Source organism: Canis lupus, chromosome 20, assembly GCF_011100685.1.
Source record: "Canis lupus familiaris isolate Mischka breed German Shepherd chromosome 20, alternate assembly UU_Cfam_GSD_1.0, whole genome shotgun sequence".
Classification (NCBI taxonomy): domain Eukaryota; kingdom Metazoa; phylum Chordata; class Mammalia; order Carnivora; family Canidae; genus Canis; species Canis lupus.
In genome coordinates this window covers 39,958,205-39,977,444 of record NC_049241.1, presented here as the reverse complement: position 1 = coordinate 39,977,444, position 19,240 = coordinate 39,958,205, and the positions used below count along the sequence as shown (strand labels likewise).

Below are 19,240 nucleotides of genomic sequence, written 5' to 3'. Positions count from 1 at the left end.
GGTTGTGCTGGAGAAGAAGCCACCAGCAGGGAGCGTTGGGAAATGAGGCCAAGGAGTCCCCCAGGTGAAGTCTGAGGGCCTTGTGGGCCATAAAGCAGGTGTGGGCTCACTCCAGGGGCAGAGGCAGCTTTGGGAGGTTCTTGAAATGGGGGAGTGAAGTCAGGGGTGCGCGTGTAAGAACGGCATGCGTGAGCCAAATAAGGAGGTAGAGGGAAGGTAGAGGTGAAGGGAAGGGCCCCTTCACTGTGGAGGCCGTGGGGCCAGGGCACCATGAGGAAGGGGGCTGCCAGAGGCAGCAGGGACGCTGTGGTCGGCTGTCCATGTAGAGGTGGGGCAGACAAGCCTGTGGTGAGGCCTGTGTGCAAGATGAGACGAGCAGCTGCCTAAACAGCCCTAGGTCTTGTGTTCTAAGGGAAGGAAGTGATGGCGCAGAGAGGCAGGGGGCCTCCCGAGAGCGTGCAGGCACTGGAAGCAGAGGCACTGACAGAGGGTGTGATGGGGAATGGTCCTGCCGTGAAGGCCGTATGAGACAGAGGGCCTCGGGGTGCCGTGATGGCCAGGGTGGACTAACGAGAGTCCCACAGGGAAAGGTGCGGTGGTATCTGCTCAGGCAGCAGTGCACTCTCGCCATCCTGGGCAGTTCCACTGTGACCCCTGGGCCTTCTGCTGGCCTGAGACCCCTCCTGCCATTCCTCCCAGATGACCTTGCCTCCAAGGCCAACATCCTGATCGACCCGCTGGAGCTCCAAGCTGCCACCATGGATGACCTGGACGAGGATGAGGAGCCAGCCCCGGCTGCGGCCCAGGTGCCGCAGTAGGGGCAGGCAGGGGGCTTGGTGTTGGGCTGTCCCTCTATCATAAGGGCAGGGGTGTCACACAGGGCCACCTCCCTCTCCACACAGGCAAGGAGCTTCTCACCAAGCAGGTTTCTTTGCTGTAGGTGGAGGCACAAACATTCCTCCATTTCCCAGCCCCACAAACCTAGGGGGCCCTACGGGGGCCCCAGTCCCGGGGAGCTGAGTGGCGTCTGGCCTCCTCTCTCCTCCACAGCGCCCCACGCAGGCTCTGGCCATGGGGGGCGTGCTGCCCCTGCCCCGGCCCAGCTGGCTCAGTTCTCCAACCCTGGGCCGAGCTAACCGCTTCCTCAGCACAGCGGCCGTGAGCCTGATGACCCCACGGCGGCCTCTGAGCACCTCGGAGAAAGTGAAGGTCCGCACGCTGAGCGCCGAACAGAGGACTCGTGAGGACAGTAGGTGCCGGGCCAGGCTAAACGTGGTGTCCCTGGGCACAGCCAGGCTGCACCTCCATTCCCTCCTGGTCCTGGGGCCTGGCAGTGTCTCAAGGACATGGGAAGTGCATTCTGAGGGGAAGAAATCAATGTTGCAGAAATAGGCCTGGAGCTGCAGGCCCTGCCCCGCCCCCGCCCCCATGCTCTCCCTGCACAGCCCTCCTTGGACCCAGGGAGGGGGAAGGGGCCCTTTCTCCTACCTTGAGGCCCATCCTGGCACCACAGATTTAGGGGAGAGCCCGTAGCCCTGACCCTGCCTTTCCCCCACTTCCTAGTTGAGGGCAGCCACTGGAACGAGGGCCTGCTGCTGGGGCGGCCTCCCGAGGAGCCAGAGCAGCCCCTCACCGAGAATTCCCTGCTGGAAGTCCTGGATGGCGCCGTCATGATGTATAATCTCAGCGTTCACCAGCAGCTGGGCAAGGTCTCCCATTGGTGGCCCACGAGCACATCCTGTAGTCCTGGGCATTACGATGCTTGTGTGTGCGTGTGTGCCCAGTGCCTGTGTGTGACTGTGCTGCCAGAGTCACGTGCTGCCAGAAACACATGGGCCGGACCTGGTTTTGGGCAGTGGGGGCGAGTAAGGTGCCCAAGGGTCATGCTGGATATGTGGTGTCTGATGCTCTAGATGGTGGGTGTGTCTGATGATGTCAATGAGTATGCCATGGCTCTAAGGGACACAGAGGACAAGCTGCGCCGGTGCCCTAAGCGGGTAAGGCTTGGATGGGCAGATGGGTTTCAGGGAAGGAGGGCTGTTAACGAGGAGGTGGTTAGCCAGCTCGGGCTTCCTCGGGAAGGCCACAGAGGAAATCTGGACTGCCCTGCCCCTGCTTCTGGGGGCTGCCCAGTGGTTATTCTGTCCTTGCTCCCCCAACTATGCCACATCGGTGAGAGTGGGGTGGCACTAGGGCGGGACGGGGCCTGAGCCCCATTGCCAGCTGCGGCCTGTGCCAAGGTGCCCCCGCCCCCTGCCCACTAAGTGCTGACGCACACCCACTTTCCTCATCAATTATGAATTCGACCCTGAGTGCTTCATCGGCCACTTACAGAGTCAGCAGGAAGCAGGACCTGACTCCCCCACCCCCCTGGAGCCCCTCTGCCATAGCTCTCCAGGCCTGGGGAGTAGGGCCAGGCAGGCCCGGGCTGACCCCAGTGGTCTGCAATGCCCAGGCTTGGCCAGGGTGAGAGCAACTTCTAGAGCTCTGGTCCCTGGGGTGTCCTGGCCAGGGGCTCACAGAGCCTCAGCTGCATCTCACTTCCATATTCTGGGCAGATGACCAAGGCCCTGCTCTGAGGCCTGCTCAGACTTGCCGGGCTGGGGCAGGGGGGCGGGGGGGCGGGTCAGAGGCAGGAGATGGCAAGTGGAGCTGTGTCTGCCCAACCCTCTGCCTGCTTTGGGCACTGGTGGGGTCCCTACCAGGCTACCCGGGGCAGGCAGGGTGGGTGTGGGTGTGGCCTGACTGTCCTCCTTTCCCCTTGGGTGGCAGAGGAAGGACATCCTTGCAGAGTTGACCAAGAGTCAGAAGGTTTTCTCCGAAAAGCTGGACCACCTGAGTCGCCGGCTTGCCTGGGTCCATGCTACTGTCTACTCCCAGGTGAGTTGATGTGGCCTTGGACAGTGGCTGCTGCCTTCCCAGGCTCCCTGACTAGTCACATGGAGCCAGGTTGTGCCATCCCTCCGAGACTCCCTGCCCTCACGTGCTCCCTCCCTGCTCCTCCTATGTGCCATACCCCAAGCTGCTTCCCCTGGAGCTCTCCTGCCCTGTGAGCTTGAGTAGGTGCCATTGGAGGCAGCCCAGTTCCCCTCCAGCTCACACATCCTCCCTTGGAGGAACACAGCCTGTCTCTGCCTGTCTTCCCTTTGCCCCTGCCCCTTCCTTCCCACTGGGGTGGAGGGGCGCTCCCCGGAGCCCCACTTGCCCTCACTTTGCACCTGCTTCCCTCTGACTTCCCTCCCTCCTTTGAGCTACAGCCTTGTTTCCTACATTGTCATTCATTTACTCATGGATTCAATAATATGTACACAGAGCCTGGAGTCTGTCAGGTGCATCCTGTTGTTAGGGACACTCTGTCATGACCCAGGAGGACGAGTGTCTGCTCTCCCAGGGCCATCAGCCTTGAGTAGTAAACTGAAAGGTGATGTACTCTCTGACCATGCTTTGACCCCCAGGTCCCAAATCCTCCAGACTTGTTACTTCTTCCTACTGTCCTGGCATCCCTCCCCAGCTAGTGAGTGCCCATGTCAGGGCGTCTGTCTGCCTTCTGAGGCATCCCCTTCCCCCGTAACTGGATGATCAAAGCCCTTGTCCACACCTCTACATACCATCCCTCCACCTGTTACCCCTCCTTTCTCTCTTGCCACACACCACCTTGCCTCCAGCCCCATGGAGGTGATCATGGTTAGGGAGCTTCCTCTCTTCCCCTGATGGGGATTTCATGGCTAGCCGCTGGCCTAGGCAATCTTTTTAAAAAAAAAAAGTTTTAAAAGATTATATATTTACTTAAGAGAGAGATAAAGAGAGCATAAGCAGGGGATGCTGCAGAGGGAGAGGGAGAAGCAGGTTCCCCGCTGAGCAGGGAGCCCAATGCGGGGCTCAATCTCAGTACTCTAAGATCATGACCTGAGCCAAAGGCAGACACTTAACTGACTGAGCCACCCAGGTGCCCTGTGGCATAGGCAATCTTAGCCACCCCTCCAGCACCATCTTCTTAGGAACCTTGCCCTACCATCTCTGTACCTTCTTTTCCTTTCCCTTAAATTATGATAAAATATATAGAACATAAAATTTCTCATCTTAAGGGCAGCCCTGGTGGCGCAGCAGTTTAGCGCCGCCTGCAGCCCGGGGTGTGATCTTGGAGACCCGGGATCGAGTCCTGTGTCGGGCTCCCGGTGCATGGAGCCTGCTTCTCCCTCTGCCTGTGTCTCTGCCTCTCTCTCTCTGTCTCTGAATAAATAAATAAATCTTTTTTTTTAATAAATTTTTTAAAAAAAAATTTTCTCATCTTAACCGTTCTTTTTAAGATTTTATTATAGAGAGCGAGAGAGAGAGAGAGAGAGAGAGAGAGAGAGGCAGAGGGAGAAGCAGGCTCCATGCAGGGAGCCCGATGCAGGACCGATCCGGGTCTCCAGGATCACGCCCTGGGGTGAAGGTGGCGCTAAGCCGCTGGGCCACCCGGGCTGCCCATCTTAATCATTTTAAATGTTTAGTTCAGTTGTGTTAAGTATATTCCTGTTGTCATGCAGCCAGCCTCCAGAACCCTTTGTCTTCCTAAACTGAACCTGAACCCCCTACCCCCGCGTTTCCCTCCTTGCCTCAGTCTCCAGCACCCACCATTCTGTTTTCTGACTCTACAAATTTGACTGCTCTGGGGACCTCGTATAAGTGGAATCATACAACATCCTGCTCTGTCGCTGGTTTATTTCACTGAGCATAATGTCCTCACGGCTTTCATCCATACTGTGGCATGTATCAGGATTTCCTTCCTTTTTAGGGCTGAGTATTCCGTGGTGTGTATATACCACATTTTGTTTGTCCATTCATCCATCAGTGGACATTTGATTTGTTTCCACTTTTGACCGCTCTTGATGGTGCTTCTATGTTCATGGTATATACAGATACCTCTTCAAGATTCTGAGTATACATCCAGAAGCAGAATTCCTGGATAATATGGTAATTCTATCTTTAATTTTTTGAGAAACTACCATAGTGTGACTGTACCATTTTACATTCCTACCAGCAGGACACAAGAGTTCCAGTTTTTCCCATCCTTGCCAACACTTACTACTCTCTGTTTTTTCCTTTTTCTTTTTTTGGTGGTTGCCATTCTAATCAATGTGAAGTGGTGTCTCGTTGTGCTTTTGATTTGCATTTCCCTATTGATTAGTGGTATTGAGTACCTTTTCATGTTCTTATTGGCCATTTGTATGTCTTGTTTAAGTGTATTTGCCCGTTTTTCATAGGATTGTTTGTTGTTGTTGATTCGTAGGAATTATTTTTAGATATTGGATATTGGCCCCTTGTCAGATTGTGACTTAACACATATTTTCTCCCATTTTGTGGCTTGCCTTGTCACTGTGGTTGGTACCTTTGTTGAACAGTTTTCATTTTGATGAAGTCCAACTTATCTGTTCTTTCTCTTTTGCCTGTGCTTTTGTTGTCATAGCCCAAAAGTTGGTGGTAAATTTGAGGTCATGAAGTCCTCTTCACATGTTTTCTTCTAAGAGTTTTATAGTTTTAGCTTGTAAGTTTGGATATTTGATCCATTTTGAGTTAATTTTTGTAAAAGATGTGAGGTAGTAGACCACCATTCTTTTGCATGTGGAGATCCTGTTCTCTCTCTCCCTTATTTATTGAAATGACTGTCCTTTCCCCATTGAATGGTCTTGACATCTTGTCAAAAATCCTTTGCTCGTATATGTGAGGGTTTATTTCTGAGCTCTCTGTACTATTCCATTGATCTGTATGTCCATCTTTATGCCAATACCACACTGTCTTGATAATTGTAGCTTTGCAGTAAGTTTTGAAATCAGGAAGTAGGAGATCTCCAGCTTTGTTTTATTTCGGAATTATTTTGGCTATTTGGGCCCCTTGAGACTCCATATGAATTTTAGGATAGATTTTTTTCTATTTCTGCAAAAAATACTATTGGAGTTTTGTTAGTAATTGCATTAAATCTGTAATTTGCTTTGGGTAGTATTGTTACCTTAACAATATTAAGTCTTCCAGTCCATGAACATGGGTTGTCTTTCCATTTACTTGTGTCGTTAAAAATTTTTTTTCAGCAACATTTTATAGTTTTCAGTGTACACATCTTTCACCTTCTTGATTAGATGTATACCTTGATTTTACTTTTTTATGCTAATCTTGATTTCCTTTTTGGATTGTTCATTGCTAGTGCATAGAAACACAACTGATGGGGCGCCTGGGTTGTGGCCATTGGTTAAACACCTGACTCTTGGTTTCAGCTCAGGTCATGATCTCAGGGTTGTGAGGTTGAACCCTGCGTCTGGCTCTATGCTCAGCACAGTCCGCTTAAGACTCTCTCTCCCTCTCCCTCTGTCCTTACCCTCTGCATGCATTCTTTATCAAATAAATAAATCTTAAAACAAAACTGACTTTTGTGTGTTGATTTTGTGCCCTGCATATTTCCTGAATTCATTTATTCTAACAGTTTTTTTTTGTGTGTGTGTGTGTATGTGTGTGGAGTCTTGAGGGTTTTCTACATATAAGATCATGTTATCTGTCAGTAAAGATAATTTTACTCCTTCCTATCTAATTTGGATGATCTTTATTTCTTTTTGTTGCCTAATTGTTCTAGCCAAGACTTCCAGTACTATGTTGAGTAAAAGTAGCAAAAGCAGGCATCCTTGTCTTGTTCCTAATCGGAAAGAAAACGCTTTTAGTTTTTCACTATTTCGTGTGACGTTCATTGTGGGCTATAGCCCTTATTATGTTGAACTGTTTTCTGCTCCATCTTCAGTGCTCACACTCCTGCCTCCTTCCCATTCACTTTCTCCCATTAGTAAAGAGAAACACCCGTGATACCTGTCCTTTACTCTACAACTGCCTACAGCAACAACTCCCTCCTTCCTTCTCTATGTCTTAGCTACCTCATTTTCCCTTCCCTCTTGGCCCAGCACAGGCTCCTCCACTACTCTGAAATAGTCTTGCAAGGTCTCTCACAATCCCCGCCCCTTTTGCAGAAACATCCTCACCCATTATAGTGGTCCTTGGGTACACTGGTGCCACACACAACACCCCCTCTTCCTCAGACTTAGTCTTCTCTGGCCTTCTGTGGCAGTAGGTTCCCAGCAGGCCTTCTGGGTCGGGCCCACCCTCTGATACCTGCTTATATCTTCTTGGGTTCTCAGGTTTGAGGACAAATCAGAGCTGGAGTCAGGTCCAGATGCTCTGGCTCTAAGAAATGTGGGTGCTCTGGGTCTGTGCCGGGGCCTGGTTGGTGACCCCTCCTGGGCACAGACCATGTGGGAACCATACCATGGGGAACAGGGTCTTTGGCAGGTTGTTTGCTTTCTATGGTCTCTGTTCCACCAGTAGTCACTCTACCTTCTATCTTCCCACCATCTTCTGCTTTGAGCTCTAGACCTGCTTCCTCAATACCTCCTCTTTGGGGGCATTTTTAGGCACCCCGTACTGTGTGTGGTCCTCAGCCACATCCCCTCCGCCCTGGACCCTGCCTGCTTCTCCAGTACTGCTGACTTTTGTGAAGGTTCCATCACTCCCAGAAATGTGGGCTCCAGGCTTGGTGCAAGCAGCCCCTTGTCCCCACGGCCATCAGGACCTCCCCATTTCTGGCCACCCTGTCTCCTGTCTGCTGTCCTGGACCTAGAGTAGGCTAGGTAGCTTCTTCACTGTCCTGTCCCCACTTGTCCCTGTAGCTCCTTTTGCCCTGGGCAGTGTTCCAACCCAGACTCTGGCACACAGCACCTTCTCACTTAAAACCTCTACCTACATACCTACCTACCTTTTGTTCGTTCTTTTCCTTTCTTTCTTTATTTTAGAAAGGGAAGGAGAGAGAGGCAGGGGGAGGGGCAGAGGGAGAGGGAGCGAGAATCCTAAGCAGGCTCCACGCCCAGCGCAGAGCCCGACTTGGGGCTCCATCTCAAGACCCTGAGATCATGACCTGAGAAGATATCAAAAGTCAGATGCTTAACCAACTGAGCCACCCAGGCACCCCTAAAACCTGTACCGTTAAAAACGCGAGCAGGAATTCTGGCCTATGCTGGGGTGTTGGCCTCTCTAGGCACGGTGCACCCTCTTGCCTGCTGAGCACGTTACTGGCCTATCTGAGCCACTGCTCCCACTGAGGAACAAGGAAGTCTTTCCCAAGCCCCAGGCCAAGCCATGCCTCCTGTGACCCTTTCCACGAACAGCCCAGCAGCACCCATTTGTATCTCCTGCAGGAGAAGATGCTAGACATATACTGGCTGCTGCGCGTCTGCCTGCGGACCATCGAGCATGGGGACCGCACGGGTTCTCTCTTTGCTTTCATGCCTGAGTTCTACTTGAGTGTGGCCATCAACAGCTACAGCGCTCTCAAGAATTACTTTGGCCCCGTGCACAGCATGGAGGAGCTCCCAGGTGACAAGGCCATTCAGGCCAGAGGGGGCCAAAAGGGGGCCATTGGTGTGAGCCCTAGCAGCCCTGTTCTGAGCCCTCATGGCCCAGTAGCACACATCCATGGAGGGAGGAGGGGAGGCAGCTCCTGCTCTCCTGGGCCCTGTATTAGACAAGTGTTTGCAAAAGCCCCACACCATGGAGGGTCTTGCCCTGGTACCAGCAGCCACAGAGCCAACAGCTCCTCCCTGGTGCTGGGAAGGAAGGAGACAAAATGGAGTGTGGGGTGGAGGCCCCTCCAGCTTTCACTTTCTTCTTGGTGCCTCTGTGGCCTGGGAGCCGGCCAGCCTCACCTGATGGCCCTGGCCCTGGCCTCCTGGCCTCAGGATGTGTCAGCCCCCGGCAGCCTGGCTTGTGCTCCTTTGCAGATCACAATGGGGGTGGTGCTCTGTGGAGGCCGTAGACAGGAGCTTGGGCTTCTCACAGACTGCTGATCTCAGGCTGGGCTTGGTGGTCATTGTCTGGATCAGGCTGCGGGCTCTCGGGCCCCTGGCCTGTCCCCTGTCCCGCCCCGGGCCTAGGTGCAGGCTTTGTCCTCAGAGGCGGAGCCGTGGGTGCCCAAGGGGCTTTGACTGCTGAGCCATCGAGGGTGTGCTGAGATGGGCTTGAGCCCAGTCAGGAACTCTTGCAGGACCTGGCCTCCCCCACAGTGAGTCTGTGCGATGGCCTGTCACAGTCAGTGAATGCCATGCCTGAAGTCCCTGGATGACTGGCTCTTGGAGTCAGCTCTGGAGCCCGCTGCCCAAGCCCACTCACCCTGCCAAGGGATGTGCCTGATCCTGGAGCCCCAGCTCCTGGCCAAGCACTCCTACTACCCCATCCTGCAGGCTACGAAGAGACCCTGACCCGCCTGGCTGCCATCCTTGCCAAACACTTTGCGGACACACGCATTGTGGGCACTGGTGAGGGGCCATACAGAGGGCTCGGGGGGATGGGGGTGGGATGGCACCTCTGGATGGCTGTTTTCTTCTCAGAATGCCAGCTGGGTGGGCTTGAGGCATGGGGACTCGGGCTCATGCCGGGTACCTGCTGAGGCACGGCCTGTCCCGACAGACATCCGTGACTCACTGATGCAGGCCCTGGCCAGCTACGTGTGCTACCCACACTCCCTGCGAGCCGTGGAGCGGATCCCTGAGGAGCAGTGAGTGCGGGTCAGGCAGGGAGGTGCGTGCTCTGCCTGGCACGACACCATGCCCGGCCTCACTCCTTGCCCACCACCCCTTGCCCTTGCAGGCGTGTGGCCATGGTGAGGAGCCTCCTGGCTCCCTATGAGCAGCGGCCCTGGGCCCAGACCAACTGGATCCTGGTGCGGCTCTGGAGGGTAAGCCTGGCTGGAGGGGAGTTGGCTGTGGCGGGCTGAAGGGAAGGGAAGGGCTGTCCTGTCCCACTGACCCCCATTGACCACCCCCCTCCCCGTCACAGGGCTGTGGGTTCGGGTACCGCTACACACGGCTGCCACACCTGCTGAAAACCAAACCTGAGGATGCCAACTTGCCCAGCCTCCAGAGTGAGTGGCCAGGTTGGGCAACTGGGGGGCCCTGGCCTCCTGTTCTTGGGTCCTCTAGGATTCTTCTCCCTTCTCTCAGCCTCTCTCCTGTACTCATGCTGGGCCCCAACTCTGCCCCCTGGGGTTTCCATTTCTTGGCTTCCTGTCAATCTAGGGATACTCTGCTCCTCCTCTCCCTTGCTCCCTAGTCCCACATGTACCCTTTGGGCCTGAATGCTCTGCTGGGTCACAGGGAAAAGAGGCAGCATCTTCCCAGGCTGCTGGCAACTGACACAGAGTTAGGACTCTGAACGAGCTCCGTGACCTCCAGCCTAGTCCCAGCACCATATCCTTCTCCCCCTTCATTGCCATCTGCTGGTGCCAGAACTTGGATACTTGAGTCAAGGCAGTGGCACAAACTAGGGGATGTCCAGGCCCAAGAGGGTGCCCATGGGGCTTCCAAGAGGAAGGGGCATTTGGTTGGGAGCGGAGGCTTTGCTCTCTCCAGGGGCCATGGCCCAGCAGAGCCCTGTGAACCTTCACCTAGGCCAGGTCTGGGGTTGTCCAGCTTGCAGTCTGCCTGCCACACGCTGTGCTCACCTTACATGGTGGTTTGGCTTTCCTTGGCCCACGGGTGTGTGTCTGCCCTCGTGGGCAGGGTTTCTGCATGAAGGAGTCCCCAGAGGCTGATTGCCTTGTGCAAAGTCATGCATCAGTCCTCGCCACTTTTTTTGGTTGTGCCCGCAGGTGGAACTGAGCTGCAGATGGAGAATGGCAGTGGGATCAGATACTTGTCCTGCTGCTGTAGGAACTATTGATTTGCATGGGGTGGGGCGGGGGTGGGGGGTGTCCAGCCCAGCTGCGGCTAAGGGCTCTGGTTACTGCTCCTTATCAGACCAGACTTGGCACCCACCACCTCGGCCATATGCCAAGGCCAGGCCAAGGGCAGCAGAGGAGAGTAGAGGACAGCAGGGCTCAAAGAGTAGGTCTTAGGGACACTGACTTCGATATGAGTCGAAGTCTGGGTCACCCTGTCTGGGTCTCACCCTCCCTGAAGGGCATGTAGCTGAGAACTCACTGGGAGGATGCTAGGGCCTAAGGGATAGTTGGGGCTGGGAATGACTTCAGCCTGTGGCTTGCCCAGTAGATGGACGGATTTAGCCCTAAACCTCAGACAGTGCTGTACCCTGTCCTCCTGCCTTCGTGACCTGAGCATCCTCAGGGAGCCATCTTTTTGTCCTTACACCAATGGCCCAACAAATGAGGACAGAGGTGTAGGCAGGAGCCTCAGACTGGAGTTCCCAAAGCTACCTCCTCATGCCCCTGCAGAGCCCTGCCCCTCCACCCTGCTTCAGCAGCACATGGCAGACCTGCTGCGGGAGGGTCCCGACGTGGCACCCAGCTTCCTCAACAGTGTCCTCAACCAGCTCAACTGGGCCTTCTCGGAGTTCATTGGCATGATCCAGGAGGTGGGTCATGGTGGGTCGTGTGGGCTGGGGCGCTACAGTGGACCAGGCACAATTGGAATTGTGGCCAGGCCACTGACTGCTGCCCACCCACCCATTGGTGGCTCAGATCCAACAGGCTGCTGAGCGCCTAGAGCGGAACTTTGTGGATAGTCGGCAGCTCAAGGTGTGTGCCACCTGCTTTGACCTCTCAGTCAGCCTGCTGCGTGTCCTGGAGATGACCATCACGCTGGTGCCTGAGATCTTCCTTGACTGGTCCCGGCCTACCTCTGAGATGCTGCTGCGGCGTCTTGCACAGGTGTGTCCATCTGGGCAGGGTAGGGGGGACCCCTGGGAATGCCCTGGTGGTGAGCCCACCCATCCACCCACCAACGGGCTCCTGCCCTTACAGCTGCTGAACCAGGTGCTGAACCGGGTGACGGCTGAGAGGAACCTGTTTGACCGTGTGGTCACCCTGCGACTGCCTGGTGAGGACCTAGTGCCCTGCACCCAACATATCACAGGCCTTGGTTCCTCTGCTAGGAGCAGTGATGCCTCATTGTCCAATCTGCATCAAGACAGGCCAGCTTAGCACCCTCAGCCTTAGCTCGCCCTTCTAAGGGGAGGACGATGGGGAGGGAAGCTGGTGCTAGCCCGGCAGACCCAGGTCCCCTGTAGTTGGAGCATGTGGGTAGCTCTTCCCCTCCCACCTTTCCCCTTAGGCCTGGAGAGCGTGGACCACTACCCCATTCTTGTGGCTGTGACGGGCATCCTGGTGCGGCTTCTGGTGCATGGTCCAGCCTCAGGGTGAGTGTTAGGCACCTGGGCCCAGGGGAGCTAGTGTGCTGATGGGAGTAGGCTGGCCAGGGCGCCCTACAGCTGTTTCTTCATCTCTACAATGAACCTCAGTATTAGGTGTTTGAGGTGGGGTGAGGTGTGGTGGGGTGGGGGAGGTAGTGAGGTACAAATTGCCTAACTAGGTGGCAACAGCAGTCAGTGGCTCTGAGTAGGACAATCAGGGACGCCATCAGAGCAGGATGTCCCAGCACCATGGTCAGAGCCACTGGCTCGTGGTTATGCCACAGGCAAGGGTGGGGTGCTATCCTGTACAGGATGGGATCAGAGGCTGAGGACACACACTACTACTGTGTTTGCGAAGGCTCCGGAAATGAGCATGTACCACTTTTATTAAGGAACTCCATGACAACTGGATCCAGGATGCTTGTAGGAGCCCCCAGCTCAGCACCCACAAAGAGGGGTTCTCAGATCCTTCTTCCCTGCCTCCCTGCTGTGGGTGATAAGATGCATATGAGACCAGGGCACTGCCTCAGCCATTAGGCCGAGACCAGTGCCAGCCCTTAAGAGGCTTCTACCCTCCAGGGACACTGAGTTCCGGCTCAGCCCTCCCATCTTGGCCCTGCTCAGCAGGCTTTTTACTGCTAAAAAGCTGAGGGACAGGCCTTAACTGCTATCTTGTGAGCCTATGGAAGAGGCCCTGTTCTCAGAGTGGCCTGTGGATGCCGCTGACCAGAGATAGCAGGACTGCTCTGACTGGGGCTCAGGCCAGGCGCCCCTAGGGGGGATGTCCCTTGAGGAGCCTTGCCTGCTTTCTGTCTGCCCACCAGACTGCATGGAGTTGTGTAGCTTGATGCAGGTTAGATGTTGGTGCATGCTTCCTCCTCCTACCCTGGGTGGGGGCCTAGGTCTTCTTTAGAGCTCTCTTCCTCTTTCCCTGTGGGCCCACTCTCTTCCTGTCACATTGGGAAGGGGAAGATGGTTATTCTTCAATTCTTCACCACTACTGCTTGATAGCTGCCTTGGCCCCTAAGGGTGTACCTGGGGCTCTACTGCAAGGGCTCTTCTAGATGGCCCCAGTTCTAGTCCTTGTGGGACATTTGGGTAGCAGCAGGTCCTGCTAGAGCCTAGCGCCCTTCGGCCTGTGTTAGAGCGGAGCAGTAGAGAGGGTGGGGAGCCCGGCCCTTGTATTATGAGTAAGGCTGCTGTAGTTGAGGCTGAGGCCACACAGGAGGCTGGAAGACCAAGCCCAGCACTCCCGACTAGCATCTGACAGCTGTCCGGGAGGCAGCAGGGAGCAGGGCAAGCAGCGGGCAGTCGGTGGCCTGGCTCCTGAGCCCAGGGCAGCTTAGGTCATCACCAGACCCTCAGAGCCTGTGGAACTGGCCGACTCAGAGCCAGCTTTGAGCTGCAGGCCCACGGGATTGTAGAGATCAAAGTCCTCAGCCACTGCCAGCTGCACGCGCCCATTGAGGCCCCTCCTGCCCGGCTCCAGAAAGACCACATGCTTGTGGACACTGGCCTTGCGGCTGGGCACATCCGGCGGGGTGGTGCTGAGCACCGAGGACTGTGCGCTCAGCTCCCGGAGGGGGCTTGGTGCCCGGGGCCAGCAGCGACAGCGGCAGGTGCGGCGGTAGCAGCGGCGGCAGCCGGGGCAGGGCGGCGCAAACAAGTAGAGCAGCACGAGCACCAGGCCCACGGCGCAGCCCAACAGGGTGGTGAAGCCCGTGTTGAAAGCCTCAGGCTCAGGGTGCGGGAAGTGCACGCTCACATTGTACTCATGCGTCTGGTTATGATGCAGGCGGGGCCCGCTGGCCAGACACACAAAGACCCCCTCATGCTGCGGCTGCACGTTGCTGATGGCCAGGCTGCCGTCAGCCAGCACCGAGATACTGCCGTCTTGGGATCCTGGTGCCACAAGCAGCTCATGCTGCGGCGACACCCAGGCGACGCGGACAGCTGGGGCGCTGGTGTTGCAGCGCAGTGTCAGGGACCGACCCATCTGCACATGCAGCTGCTCTTCGGGCCGCTCTAGGCCCCGAGCCAGGGCAGTTGAGCAGTTCTGGAAGATACGGCTGTGCTCAAAGAAGCGCACTCGGGACGCAGGCACCTTGAAGGCCAGGCACATGTATTCTCGGGCGAAGTCGCTCACAGCACTGAGGCCCCGCTGTTGCCAGCGCCGCAGCAGGTGGTAGAGGCGGCAGTCACAGGGCAGGGGGTTGTTGTGCAGGTAAAGGCCGTTCTTGAGAAAGGCTGGCAGGGCAGCCAGGTGGGCCACGGGGATGCGGCCCAGGCGGTTGGAGGACAGGTCCAGAGTACGGAGGTGGGTGGTGCCCAGCCCGTGTAGGTGGTCGAAAGAGAAGGATGAGAGTTCATTGCAACCCAGGTAGAGACGGCTGAGCGCGCCCAGGCCTCGGAAGGCGTGCACATCCAAGTGCGCCAGGCGGTTATTGAACAGCAGCAGCCTCTCGAGCGCCCCCAGCCCGTCGAGGTCGTGGCGTCCCAGCGCCCGCAGCGCGTTAGATGATAAATCGAGCAGCCGCAGGGCGCTGGCGTTGGTGAAGACTCCGCGACCTAGCACATCCAGCTCGTTGTGGCCTAGGCGCAGGGCGCGCAGCCGGGAGAGGGGCGCCAGCCAGCCGGGGCGCAGGCGCTGGAGTGCGTTGTGGCTCAGGTCAAGGTCTGCGGCGGCAGCCGGCAGTGCAGCCGGCACGTCCTGCAGCCCCAGGCCCGCACAGCTCAGTAGGTCGGCGGCGCACACACATTTGTAGGGGCAGTTATGGGGCATGGAGGGCAGGAAGCCCTCTGTGCCTAGGCTGCCCACCCCGACGCGCGACATGCACAGTAGGGCGCCCAGCAGCACCAGCCAGGCCATGGTGGTGACTGCCAGAGGTGGGTGGGACGGCGCAGCTCCGGGACTCACCCACTTCTGCTGGCTGCGTGCTCCACCCCGCACGCCGACAGCCCCGGCTCCCGGGGCCGTGCCGTACTCAGCACTCTCTCCTCTGGATTCCCCAGCTCACCCGGTGCTTCCCTGGTCAGCTTCTAAATACTCTCTCGGGGGAGGGCGGGGCCTCAGCCTCTATTGGCTCCTGTTGGAGGGGGGCGGGGCGGGTCCCCCAACAACCAAGGTTCATGCGTGACCGCCAGGGGGGGCGCGAGTCCGTCGCCCGGTGCCCATGTCCCCTGGAACAGGAGGGGAAACCTGGGAGGCATTCCTTTAAGCTGCTAGTGATGTTCTTTATTTGTTGTCTTTGGGTTAGTGTTTATTAGGGTAATTAGGGTGTAGGTGGACTTTCACTATCTGCTGGTCACCCCCCTAAATTGGCACCCAGGATGTATGGGTTCTTACTGGAATCTAGAATGAGGGACATGTGAAAAATAGGGAGGTGGACTGGGTTGTCCCACCACCCCCCCTGCCCTCCAACAGGTACTGCTTTCTGACTACCCTTGCCCCCTCTCCCACCTAGGACAGAGAGAGCCACATCAGTGCTCCTTGCTGATCCCTGCTTCCAGCTCCGCTCTATATGTTATCTCCTGGGGCAGTCAGAGCCCCCTGCCCCTGGCACTGCCCTTCCTGCCCCTGACCGGAAGCGCTTCTCCCTGCAGAGCTGTGAGTGGACCAGGGATGGATCAGGGATTTGGGACTGGGATAGATCAGGAGTCTCAAGAAGAGCAAATTCTCAAATTGTGGTACTTAAGAGGCACTGGGTTCTAGGTGGGTCTGACACCTGCTACCCACCCCCACTCCAGACACAGATTACATCAGCCTTGAGGAGTTGGCCCAGGTGGAACAGATGCTGGCACACCTCACCTCTGCATCTGCCCAGGCAGCAGCAGCCTCCCTGGTGAGTGGGGGGCCACAGCAACCAGGTGTACACCACCCACATACATGTTGGCATAACTGTGCACACTACATAGGCATGGTCGGTCTGAGCATCCAACCCCAGCCCACCCTGCACTCTGCTCCCTGCAGCCCACCAGCGAGGAGGACCTCTGCCCCATCTGCTATGCTCACCCCATTTCTGCTGTGTTCCAGCCCTGTGGCCATAAGTCCTGCAAGTAAGTGGGCCCCATGGGTGCAGCGGGCTAGGGAAGTGGCATGGATACACAGACCCTCCTCCTCCTCCTGCCCTCCCCTGTTGTAGAGCCTGCATCAACCAGCACCTGATGAACAACAAGGATTGCTTCTTCTGCAAAGCCACCATCGTGTCTGTAGAGGACTGGGACAAGGCAGCTGGTGCAAGTACCACTTCCTCAGCTGCCTAGCCCACATGGCAGCAGCCTCCACCCCTGAACTCAGACCCAGGTTGGGCCCTATTTATGAGCTCCTCTTGCCCTGTTCCCCGTGGACCCTCCCCCCCGCCCCCGCCATATCCACCCTCCCTGAGTGTAACCTCATTGGTGGGAGCCCAGCCATGTCCTCATCGTGCCTGAGCTTGACTTTCAGCCAGGGCCACAGTGAGCATTAAATTATTATTCCATACAGCCCTGGCCCGGCCCTTCTTGAGGGAGTGGGCTTTGTGGGGTACGCCCAGCGAGGATCCTGCCAGATTCTGTCCATAGGAGAGGGCAGGTGTCCCAACAGCTCCAGCCTTTTCTGGTCCTCCCAGATAAAGGGCAAGTCCAGGGCCTCTGATGTGTCACGCCAGGGCTCCCCACTGGGGAAATGGGGACTCAGCCAGCCTCATGGAATCCCCTCACATGATGATGCGAGGCTCTGGTACTGACTCGCCGATAGACTTGTGGGGCAGCACACTGGCCCCGTTGAGGTAGAGCTCGTCGTTAACGATGACATCTTCACCCAGCACCGTCACGTTCTCCATGCGTACCTCGAGGGAGGGGGCAGGCCTGGTCAGTGAGGCGGGCACATTCCCTGCCCCTCTCCTCATCTGGCCCAGCCCATAGGCTTACCCACTGGCCCACGCGGCAGCGCCAGCCCACAATGCAGGACTCGAGCCAGGAGTGGGATCGGATATGGGCATCTCGAAGTACTGTGCACCGTCGGATGCACACGCCATCCTCCACCACCACACCAGGCCCCAGGCTCACGTTGGGGCCGATGCTGCAGTTCTGACCAATGCGGGCACTTGGGTCCTAAGGATGGTGGGGAAAATACAAGTGAGCCATCTGTCTCCCATGTATGAGAAAGGGGGTCATGATGGGATGGGCAGGGGCCTCACCACCAGTACGTTGCCCACAATGCCAGGGCCTGAGCACAGTTGCTCAGGTTGCTTCTGTCGCAGGGACTGTAGAAAAAGGCACATGCCGGTGAGGAAATCCTTGGGTTGCCCTATATCCATCCAGAAGCCTGTTGGGAGGAAATGCATCAGGAGACTCAGCCCAGCCACACCACACCCCTAGCCTGTAGCCTCCCTGCCTCACCCTGTAGCTCCATGGCATACAGCTGCCCCTCCTTGGCCATGACAGGGAAGATCTCCTTCTCAATGGACGTAGGCTGCAGCTGTGGGAGTGGGCAGCTTGTGAGCAAGGTCGTGGTGGGGGCCTGCCCTACCGCAGCCTACCCAGCAGCTGGCTTCTACACACCTGGATACGCCGCAGCACTGTAGGGTTCAGGATGTACATTCCTGCGTTGATCTTGTTGGACACAAACACCTGCGGCTTCTCCACGAACCGGTGAATGCGGCCTGTGTCAGCCTCACATACCACCACACCATACTTAGAGGGTTCCTCCACTTTGGTCACCTGAGTGGAGGGGGACTTCAGGCCCATTGCAGTTGCTCCTGAGCCTTCATATGCATACTGTCCTAAATCTCAGGGGCTGTGCCTCAATGCTTAAAGACACATACTGCAGAGCTCTGCAGCCACAACACAAGGAACAGGGAAAGACTGGAGAGTGGGAGAGGCTGGGCATAGGGTACACGAGCATCCAAGAACAAAGACCTGGTCCTCTTACCAGGATGGAGCCCTCCTGGCCATGGTGCCGGTGGAACTGCACCATGGCCTGGAAGGGGAAATCGCAGATCACATCACTGTTGAGAACGAAGAAAGGGTCTGCAGTCTCAGACAACAAGTCACGGGCAAGTGCCAGGGGCCCGGCTAGGAGAGAAGTACAGATCACCATCCTCCCGGTGATGGAGGGCGGGGGTCTGGGGGACAGGGGGGAGGAGGTATGAGCCCCTGGATCCAGGCTCAGCAGACCCCATCCAGGCTGGGTCTGACCTTTCCCGGGCCCTAAACCCTCCCCAAGGGACATTTCTTTACTGACCTGTCCCCAGAGGCTCTTCTTCATGAGACATGGAGATTCGGATTCCCAGCTGGAAGGGAGAAGCCGCCTGTCAGGTTCCTCCCGCCAGGGTGGATGGTTGCGCGCGGGGAGCAAAGAAAAAGGTTAAAAGTCCGAGCCTCACCCTCTGCTCCTGCGCCTTCATTTCCTTCTCCAGCATCTGAGACATGTAGCTCACGGCCAGAATCACGTGGTCCACGCCTGCCTGTTGGACAAAACAGCGCCGCCCGACAGAAGGGCTCAGTCAGAAGGCATGGGCGTCCGCGACCCCCAAGCGCTAGCCGTCCCTCGTCCTGCCAGGTCCCACCGCGACACGACCCCGGTCTTACCGCGGCCAGCGCCTCCACTTGGTGCAGCAAGATGGGCTTATTGCAGAAATCCACCAGTGGCTTCGGGATGCTCAGCGTAAGCGGCCGCAGACGCGTCCCATAGCCGCCCACCAAGATCAGCGCCTTCATCGCGCCTGCGGGCGGCCAGAGAGTGAGTCCCGGGGTCGGCGGCGCCCGCGGCCCGGCCGGCCAAGCCCCTGTCGAGCCCTGCCGCGCACTCCCGCAGCCGTGCCCGGCCCCGCGCCCTTCGCCTGCCAGACTGACCCACTCTGGCTCTGCCTTGGGGGCTCAGTCCGCCGTGACGCCGGCCCACGGCAGCGACAGCAGGACGCGACGCCGGACGGAGGGCTGCTGGCCCCGAACTCAGGCCGGACCTAGGGCGGGCGGTGACGTGTGCCCGAGCCGGCCAATCGGCTGCCGTTTACGTGGCACGGACGCCGACGTCGGAGCGCTGAGGCACGGCGCTGCGACAGACGTAGCCAATGAGCGCCCTAGCGCGCAGGGCTGCCATGGG

The 19,240-nt window shown here is 57.2% G+C and overlaps 3 protein-coding genes across 8 annotated transcripts in view; 1 reads left to right on the top strand and 2 right to left on the bottom strand.

Moving 5' to 3' along the window:
• The window catches only part of RNF123 (ring finger protein 123), a 28,916-nt gene extending 12,278 nt beyond the window's left edge, over positions 1 to 16,638 (top strand). For 2 of the 6 annotated variants that reach the window (XM_038566418.1, XM_038566417.1), the window contains exons 22-37: positions 700 to 806; positions 1,051 to 1,249; positions 1,564 to 1,709; positions 1,914 to 1,997; positions 2,773 to 2,880; positions 8,211 to 8,388; positions 9,252 to 9,326; positions 9,478 to 9,565; positions 9,658 to 9,745; positions 9,847 to 9,943; positions 11,240 to 11,379; positions 11,486 to 11,674; positions 11,768 to 11,843; positions 12,078 to 12,162; positions 15,621 to 15,998; positions 16,127 to 16,638. In XM_038566418.1, the coding sequence (XP_038422346.1) occupies positions 700 to 806; positions 1,051 to 1,249; positions 1,564 to 1,709; positions 1,914 to 1,997; positions 2,773 to 2,880; positions 8,211 to 8,388; positions 9,252 to 9,326; positions 9,478 to 9,565; positions 9,658 to 9,745; positions 9,847 to 9,943; positions 11,240 to 11,379; positions 11,486 to 11,674; positions 11,768 to 11,843; positions 12,078 to 12,162; positions 15,621 to 15,998; positions 16,127 to 16,298 (2,210 nt within the window). In that variant the 3' untranslated portion in view covers positions 16,299 to 16,638. The remainder of the gene's footprint in view (positions 1 to 699; positions 807 to 1,050; positions 1,250 to 1,563; positions 1,710 to 1,913; positions 1,998 to 2,772; positions 2,881 to 8,210; positions 8,389 to 9,251; positions 9,327 to 9,477; positions 9,566 to 9,657; positions 9,746 to 9,846; positions 9,944 to 11,239; positions 11,380 to 11,485; positions 11,675 to 11,767; positions 11,844 to 12,077; positions 12,163 to 15,620; positions 15,999 to 16,126) is intronic. The other 4 variants (XM_038566421.1, XM_038566422.1, XM_038566420.1 and 1 more) reach the window with 4 other exon arrangements.
• AMIGO3 (adhesion molecule with Ig like domain 3) lies at positions 12,506 to 16,517 on the bottom strand. The gene has a single exon (XM_038566428.1). It carries the CDS (start codon positions 15,023 to 15,025, stop codon positions 13,499 to 13,501), a length of 1,527 nt encoding a protein of 508 aa, XP_038422356.1. The 5' UTR covers positions 15,026 to 16,517; the 3' UTR covers positions 12,506 to 13,498.
• GMPPB (GDP-mannose pyrophosphorylase B) lies at positions 16,609 to 18,855 on the bottom strand. The gene is made up of 9 exons (XM_038566436.1): positions 18,727 to 18,855; positions 18,522 to 18,602; positions 18,380 to 18,428; positions 18,068 to 18,210; positions 17,698 to 17,856; positions 17,536 to 17,614; positions 17,334 to 17,461; positions 17,065 to 17,247; positions 16,609 to 16,982 (listed from the first exon to the last, which is right to left on the bottom strand). Exons 1-9 carry the CDS (start codon positions 18,853 to 18,855, stop codon positions 16,851 to 16,853), a joined length of 1,083 nt encoding a protein of 360 aa, XP_038422364.1. The 3' UTR covers positions 16,609 to 16,850.
• Between the last annotated feature and the right edge of the window lie 385 nt (positions 18,856 to 19,240).